The sequence below is a fragment of the Taeniopygia guttata genome, chromosome 5, assembly GCF_048771995.1.
Source record: "Taeniopygia guttata chromosome 5, bTaeGut7.mat, whole genome shotgun sequence".
Classification (NCBI taxonomy): domain Eukaryota; kingdom Metazoa; phylum Chordata; class Aves; order Passeriformes; family Estrildidae; genus Taeniopygia; species Taeniopygia guttata.
In genome coordinates, this window is record NC_133030.1 from 62389839 (window position 1) to 62398174 (window position 8336).

Sequence of the window (8336 nt, forward strand, 5' to 3'; positions counted from 1 at the left end):
CTTCCAAATGCCAGTCCTTGGAACATTGCTTTGGTTTTGAGTTGCTGTGACTCGTGCTTGAACTCCATCCACGCTCCATCCGATCCCTGCCTGACAGGGCTAAACTGTTCCACACTGGGAATAAATGCAGGATTCTCTCAAAGAGAATTATATGTCAGAACAGCAGCAAAAATAAGGAAAGCATTGCTCCGTGGCCTTTTGGTGACTTAAATCCTTCAGGCTGCTGGCTGGGGCTGGATATGATTTCTTCAAGCCCAGAAGAAGGCTGCAAGTCAGAGAAGCCGGAAAAATATAACTTTTTATTGGCACAGCACGATGATTTCCTGGCAGTGGAGTTATATTTTATATAGCCCTTATTATTCTCCTGAATGAGCCTTTATATCCCCTTGGATGGAGGAGAGGCTGCATAAATATACTATTTTAACATATATATATAGATATAGATATTTATATATAAAAAAGACTTTCTAGGTTTCCAGTAAAACAGAGGCACCTGGAAAAATATTAGCTTGGAAAACCTGCTTACTGTGCAGGTATCCTGGTTATAAAAATAAAATCCATGGAATCGTGGGGCTGGGCACGATGGGGATGATCCCAGTCAGGATGTGGCCGTGGTGTGGACACCAGGGCCCTCATAGGCATCAGCTAAGCAGTGGATTTAGGATTTTCCTTGGTGGCCAGAGGCACAGCTTGGAGCAGCAGAGGATGTTTGCTGAGAGGAATGAGGGATGGAGGCTGCAGGAATGTCAGGAATTTGACCACAAGGGTCCTTCCGAGGCACAGGGTAGGAGAGGGAGGAGCAGGAGGAGGCTGTGCAGCCCACAGGAGCTGCTGGAATGGGAATTGGCTGTGGATTTATGGAGGCTCTGGGTCCTCACCAGCCCCAAGCCCACTGGGGTGATGTTTGTCTCCACGTGCAGCAGAGTAGGGCTGGTAGGTTGGGATTGGAAGCACCAAACCCTAAATGCAGATAAACAAAAACTGACCAAAATATAGATTTTCAGAGTTTGGTGTCAAAGCCAGCCAGGGCATGAACATCTCTGAGAAGCACAGATGATGTTCCCTTCATCTGCTTGTTATTCCAGGCAGCATCCCAATCATTTCTCCACATATCCCAAACAGAAGGATCTGCCAAGCTCACAGTGAGCTCCTGAGCTTCCTCTCGAGGTTCTCCAGCCAGAGAGTGGCCTTGAGATTGTGCAGAGACGTGGAGAGGAAAATGAGGCCATGAACCCACCTCTGGACTGGCAGCTTCACCCTCCCCTTCATGCCCAGCAGGACCACGGAATCACAGAATATCCTGAGTGGGAGGGGACCCACAAAGATCAGAGTCCAGCTCCTGGCCCTGCACAGACCCCCCAAAAATCCCACCCTGGGCATCCCTGGCAGTGCTGTCCAAAGGCTCCTGGAGCTCTGGCAGCCTCAGGCCATGCCCATTCCCTGGGGAGCCTGGGCAGTGCCAGCACCTCTGGGGAAGAGCCTTTTCCTGAAATCCATCTCAAACCATCTCAGGACCAAAACCATCTCTCCACAATGCCAGGGCCCAGCTGGGATCACTCCAGTGCTCCAGCAGGGCCAGCATGAGCGGCGAATTTCTGCTCGTTTGTCCCTGCTCACATTCCCTTTGGCTGCTTTTCCACCTAAGGAATTGTGCATGTGGTTTGTTTTGGTTTTTTTTTTTTTTTTTGCTTGAACTTTGGTTTGCAGTTAATTTACACTTTTTCTTTGCTTTGTTGCCATATTTCTGATTGCTTTTTTTTCTTTCTGCCTCCTTTTCTTTTTTTTTATTTTTTCATTTCGCCTTGCCATCTTCAGCCAGGCTATGTAAGAGACTTGGTAAGTGACAGCAACAATAAAATTAAGATAAACTTAAAATAAACTTAATCTAGAACCCCTTTGGTTTAGACAGCAGCGGTGAAAACACTAACAAAACCTGCACCCTCCCCATGACACTTGGGCCCTGGTAGGTTTTTATAATGGTTCCCAGTGATTGATGGGCTGAAACTGGAAACTCTACACCACAAAATTGCCTTGTTGTTCGCTCACATCCTTAGAGTTCCCGAGAGCATGCGTGGCTCTTTGCCTCCAAACAGCTCTGATCTGTATTTGCTTTCCTGTATCTGGAGATGGGAAGCTCCACGTGGGCTCCGAGCAGTCGGAGCTGAAATAAAGCCTCAGGGGAGGAATTATTGACTATCCGCGCTCGGATCCACGGCGGCTCCCAAGCCGCTCTCGTGCGCGTGGCAGCGGAGGTGGCACCGAGGTCCCCTGTCCGCTGACCCCGCTGTGTCTCGCCGCCCGCAGATCACGGCGCGCATCCTGGAGGCTCACCAGAACGTGGCCCAGATGAGCCTCATCGAGGCCAAGATGCGCTTTATCCAAGCCTGGCAGTCGCTGCCGGAGTTCGGCATCACGCACTTCAACGCGAGGTGGGTGGCACTGCGGGGCTGGGCTGGAGGAGTTTCCTTCATAGATGCAGGGAGTGGGTTGAATACCCTGGAATCATCATGGAAGGGGTTGGGTTGGGTTGCCTTGGATTGGGTTCCATTGGGTTGGGTTGCCTTGGGCTGCCTTGGATTGGATTGGGTTGCCTTGGATTGGGTTGGGTTGGATTGCCTTGGGTTGGGTTGCATTGGCTTGGGTTGAATTGGGTTGCCTTCGATTGGGTTGGGTTGTGTTGGGTTGAGTTGCATTGCGTTGCCTTCGATTGGGTTGGGTTGCCTTGGATTGGGTTGCATTGGCTTGGGTTGAATTGGGTTGCCTTGGATTGGATTTGGTTGCCTTGGGTTGGGTTGCATTGGCTTGGGTTGAATTGGGTTGCCTTGGATTGGGTTGGGTTGTGTTGGGTTGAGTTGCATTGGGTTGCCTTGGGTTGGGTTGTGTTGGGTTGAGTTGCATTGGGTTGCCTTTGATTGGGTTGGGTTGCCTTGGATTGGGTTGGGTTGTGTTGGGTTGAGTTGCATTGCGTTGCCTTCGATTGCGTTGGGTTGCCTTGGATTGGGTTGCATTGGGTTGAGTTGGATTGAGTTGTGTTGAGTTGTGTTGGTTGCCTTGGATTGGGTTGAATTGCCTTGAGTTGGGTTGCCTTGGGTTGGGTTGAGTTGGGTCGGAAGGGACCCCAAAGATCACCTCATTCCAACCCTCTGCCATGGGCAAGGACATTCCTTGTGCACATCCTTGGCTGTGGAAATCGCGCTGCAGCTGAAATGAAAAACACGAGCTGCTCTGATGTATAAAAACAATTTTACAAGTAAACTCAGCTGCTGGGTTTGTGTGTCTCACAGGCTTGTTTTTCTCAATCCCTCTGCCAGGTTCCAGGGTGGGAAGAAGGATGAGCTGATCGGCATCGCCTACAACCGCCTGATCCGCATGGACGCCAGCACGGGCGACGCCGTCAAGACCTGGCGCTTCAGCAACATGAAACAGTGGAACGTCAACTGGGAGATCAAAATGGTGAGATGGTGTCTGACACCCCGTGTTCTCCCCTGCTCCTGTCAGTGACACAGGAACCACTCCTGGAGTCCTGGAATCCCAAATGGTTTGGGTTGGGATGGACCTTAAAGACCATCTTGTTCCAACCCCTCACCATGAGCCTTCCACTATCCCAGGATGCTCCAAGCCCTGTCCAGCCTGGCCTTGGACACTTCAGGGATCCAGGGGCAGCCACAGCTTCTCTGGGCACCTGTGCCAGGGCCTCACCATCCTCACAGACAGGAATTCCCAGTTCCAAATGTCCACCCATCCCTTGTCCCCAGTCCCTCTTCAGCTCTCCTGGAGCCCCTTCAGGCACTGGTGGGGCTGTGTGTGACCCAGAAGAAAAAGCCCTGAATCTTTCTCTCCTGTAGCCAGGAATTGTTTTCTCTGTTCTCTGAACCCCACACAATTAAATGAAGTGAAACCTCAGCACCGATGCTCGGGCTCCATCGTAACCCATAACACAAATATACAGGGATTTATCCCTACTAAAATCCCTTTCATTTGCTGTACAACTCAGACTTTCACGTAAATAGCAAACAAAAAGGAGTAGTTTCTTCCCCAGGCTCTGAGATGGGCTTTCCCCCTGCTGTTACATATGGATGCTCAAATTTTTGGGCTCCTTTTTGGCAGAACACACAATTAAAGCTGCCAGGGATATGTGAGGGCTGTTCTCCTGCAGTTTGCAGCTCATTAAGAGTTGCTGAAAAAATTACTCAGCTTCCCCCTCTGCCTCAGAGTCATTGTTTTGACTCAGTTGCAAGCCCAGATATCCCAATTATCCAGCTTGGATACTCTGCTGGGAATCCCCATCCCTCCTGCAGAGCTGTCAGTGATAGGGGAACAAAAAAGAGAATGAGCATCGATAAATGAATAGTTTGCTCATTCACTCCAAAATGAGCTCCCCCAGCCCCCATAAGGTATTTCAGTGGCCAAAATTCAACTTAGAGAACCAGGGAAAAGTGGAAAGAAAGCCCAGACTTCAATCCCTGTTTTCTCTGGAAGCAGGGAAAATATGGCCACATTCTCACCATGGAGAGGTAGAAACACTAGGGGATTGTTTCTGAGGCATGGGGGAATACATGGGGTAATGGTAATTTAAATAAATAAATGAATGGATAAATAAAAAGAAAACAATAAAAGGCACTAAAAGGTATTTCAGTATCTAAATATTTGAATAAGAGTCATAGGAAATTTAAAGCAGAAAGGAAGTCATAAGGATGCTCAAGGCCAAACTACCATTCACAGGATCCTGGAATGGTTTGGGGTGGGAGGGACCCTCAAGATCAACTCATTCCACCCCCTACTATGGCAGGGACAACTTCCACCGTCCCAGGCTGCTCCAAGCCCTGTCCAACCTGGCCTTGGACACTTCCAGGGATCCAGGGGCAGCCACAGCTGCTCTGGGAATTCCATCCCAGCCAGGAATTCCCAGTTCTCAATCTCCCATCCATCCCTTCCCTCTGGCAGTGGGAGCCATTCCCTGTGTCCTGTCCCTCCATCCCTTGTCCCCAGTCCCTCTCCAGCTCTCCTGGAGCCCCTTCAGGCCCTGAGCTCTCCCTGGAGCTTCTCCTCTCCAGGGGAACATTCCCAACTCTCCCAGAGGAGCTCCAGCCCTTGGCTTCCTCTGGGCTCACACCTACATTGGCACCACAAAATTTTGCTTAGGCATTAGAAAACCATCAGAGCCCCCAAAAAAAGCAGGGAGAAGGGAGGAAGCAGGGAGAAGGGAGGAAGAGGAAGCAGGCTGAGCTGTGCGTGCCCCTGCAGGTGACGGTGGAGTTCGCGGACGAGGTGCGCGTGTCGTTCATCTGCACCGAGGTGGATTGCAAGGTGGTGCACGAGTTCATCGGGGGCTACATCTTCCTGTCCACGCGGGCCAAGGACCAGAACGAGAGCCTGGACGAGGAGATGTTCTACAAACTGACCAGTGGCTGGGTGTGAGCCCCGCCAGCCTCGCCCTGCAGGAACCCCCATGGCCATATTCATCTTTAACTTTCCAAAGCTGTCCTTTGAGATAATGCTGCTTAATAAAGTAAGCTTGAAATGTATCTTTTTTTTTTTTTTTTTAACAATTGGATTTTTGGTTGGGTTTTTTTTTGTTGGTTTTTTTGCTTTTTTTTTTGTTGGTTTTCTTTTTTTTTTGTTTTTTTTTTTTTGTTTTTTTTTTTTTTTTTTTTTTTTTTGGTTTTTGGGTTTTTTGGTTTTTTTTGCATTACCAGACCAGTTAATCTGTGTGCACTAATGAGCACTTCTGTTAATTTGCTATAACCAGACTGTGTCTGGGCAGGGTGACGGTGACCCACAGATCCAGACTCCGATGGGCAGATCAGGATAAAGATTTAACTGACTTTAAAAAGCCAATTTTTGAAGAGAACTCTAAGCCATCTTCTTGTAAAGCCATCCAGGGCTAACCTATATGAAGTCTATTTATCATGTTTAATGCATGAGTGTTTTATTTTCTTTTTTTGTGTGTTTTTATTCTGTACATTTGACCTGTTTGAAGTCATCCATCTCTCCTCTCACACTACACCAGGACTCTGAAGGTGCCTGACATGACTTTGAGGATAGTTTTGTGTGGCCTCGAAGATGATCTTCTGTTAGTCTGTTATAGCTTGGTTTTATTTGTTTAACTTGCCTTTTGATAATCATTTATATTGTCTTTTTTTTAAATTTTATTTGTACACCGTATTGTATTATGACACTTTTAGTATTCACCAGCATAGTCACTGTTCTGCCTCTGATATGCAAATTTTTTCATTACGATATGAAGTAAAAGGTTTATGAAGTAAAGGTTTTTGTGTAACTAATGTAAAAAAACCACAAATTTTATAAAGTTGTACAGTTTTTGTAACTAGTCTCACAAGCCAGCTAGGATATTGCATAGATCAGCAGTAACTGTAGGATGTCTGGAAGGGGTACGGGGACAAACCAAGGAATAAAAAACCCACAAAAACCACAATTTTAGTCCAGTAAATTTTAATCTAAGTTAAAGGGGATTCCAGGGCTGTGCCACAACACCCTCAGCAGCTGATACCTGGGGCCAGGACTGCCAGTTTCATTAAGCCATTCCCACATTAACGCTAACAAGGAGGGATCCTGTGCCCACCTAATGCCAAGGAATATCCAGTGTTGCGTTCCCATAGTCCGTGGTATCAAGGCTATGTTCAAATACATTTTATTTTAAATAAAGGTCAAATCTTCTAGTTAACATTCAGCTGCCACTCCTGGTTTTTGGGGTCTACTTGTGCTATGGAAAAGCCATAAACAACTCCATAGGATGGAGCCATCCCATGCCAGCCCTGGGCTCCATCCTGCTGCCTTATCCCAAGTTGGCTGAAACAAATGCCACCAAAAAGCAACAAAAAGTTAGAAAATTCTCAAATGGTTTTGGGTTGTAAAAGGCCTTAAAGCTCAGCTTGTTTCAGCTCCTGCCAAGGGCAGGGACACCTTCCACTATCCTGAGGTGCTCCAATCCCTGTCCAGCCTGGCCTTAGACACTTCCAGGGATCCAGGGGCAGCCACAGCTTCTCTGGGCACCCTGTGCCAGCCCCTCCCCACCCTCCCAGCCAGGAATTCCTTCCCAATCTCCCATCCATCCCTGCCCTCTGGCAGTGGGAAGCCATTCCCTGTGTGCTGTTACTCCAGGCCCTTGTCCAAGTCCCTCTCCAGCTCTCCTGGAGTCCCCATTAGGTCCCCTGTAGATCCCACTCCCTACCCAGGCAGTGGGAATCACAGGATCTAAGCTGAACTCGCCACTAAACCATGTCCCAAACTGCCACATCCACAAAGCTTTTACATCCCTCCAGTGGCTCCACTGCTACCCTGGGCAGCCTGTTCCAGTGCCTGGCCATCCATTCCACCAAGGAATTTCCCCTCATATCCCCCAATATTTCCTCCAATAGCCAACCTAAACCTTCCCTGGCATAAATCCATCTCCCCATGTCCACACTGCTCCTTTCACACCACATGCCCCAGCACTGGCTGCACCCTTGCTCCATAAACTCCAGGATAAAGAAGGGGTGGCCTGGTGGGGCTGGGCAATTCCTCCCACTCCAACAGCAGCACCCAGGACATGCCAGGGATGCTCCCAATCCTGCCCCACACCTCCAGGCTCCTTCTTTGGGATGCAGCAAGTCCGGGCAGCTCCGAGGCACGCGAGGAGGGCGGTGAGCACGCTCCTGGCAGGCAGCACCCCGAGCTCACCTGTGGCAGGCACATTCTTCTCTCTCTCAGAATTTTTTCATAGAGGAACACGGAGGAAAGAAAGAGAAAACAATTTCTAATTCTGCTCCTTGTTTTTCCCATGTGGAATGTGTTTGGAGAATTGTTTACCTGGGGTGAGTGCTTGGTTGGATTCTGGTGAGGATTGTGTGAGCCTGATGGCCAATCCAACCCACCTGGGGCTGGGCTCTCCAGAGAGGGTCACAAGTTGTGAGCTAGATATGGTAGTTTAAAAAAGTAGGTTTGTAGTTTTAGTATCTCCTTTAAATAATATATTAATGTATTTTAGCATAGTTATAATAAAGAAATCATTCAGCCTTCTGGAGTCAGACATCAGCATTTCTTCCCACCGGGTTCACCTGCATTTACAATACTCAGCAGCAACGCTGGAACAGCTCCAAAGCCACGTGTGTGATGGGCATGGCTCCCTGGAAAACATTCACCTCCTATTGCCCAGCCTGGGGTTGGGCAGGATGGGGAGCTGAAAAGATGGATCCAGTGCCCTGTCTGTCTGTCTGTCCCCAGGCACTGCTGCAGGGCTCAGCCTGGGTGGAGCTGGGGGAGGTGAGAGGCAGGAAACGCTGAGCAGAAAGAGGAGCTGGGGAAGAGCCATGGGAAGGCAGAGGCTGCTGTCCACC

At 48.9% G+C, this 8336-nt stretch overlaps 1 protein-coding gene across 4 annotated transcripts in view; it reads left to right on the forward strand.

Annotated features, from left to right (window-relative positions):
- The window catches only part of FERMT2 (FERM domain containing kindlin 2), a 50955-nt gene extending 44270 nt beyond the window's left edge, over positions 1 to 6685 (forward strand). For 2 of the 4 annotated variants that reach the window (XM_032748920.3, XM_030275264.4), the window contains 4 exons: positions 1816 to 1836; positions 2305 to 2429; positions 3312 to 3453; positions 5245 to 5525. In XM_032748920.3, the coding sequence (XP_032604811.1) occupies positions 1816 to 1836; positions 2305 to 2429; positions 3312 to 3453; positions 5245 to 5418 (462 nt within the window). In that variant the 3' untranslated portion in view covers positions 5419 to 5525. Of the gene's footprint in view, positions 1 to 1815; positions 1837 to 2304; positions 2430 to 3311; positions 3454 to 5244 lie in introns of all 4 variants that reach the window. The other 2 variants (XM_030275263.4, XM_072930582.1) reach the window with 1 other exon arrangement.
- Positions 6686 to 8336: the final 1651 nt, after the last annotated feature.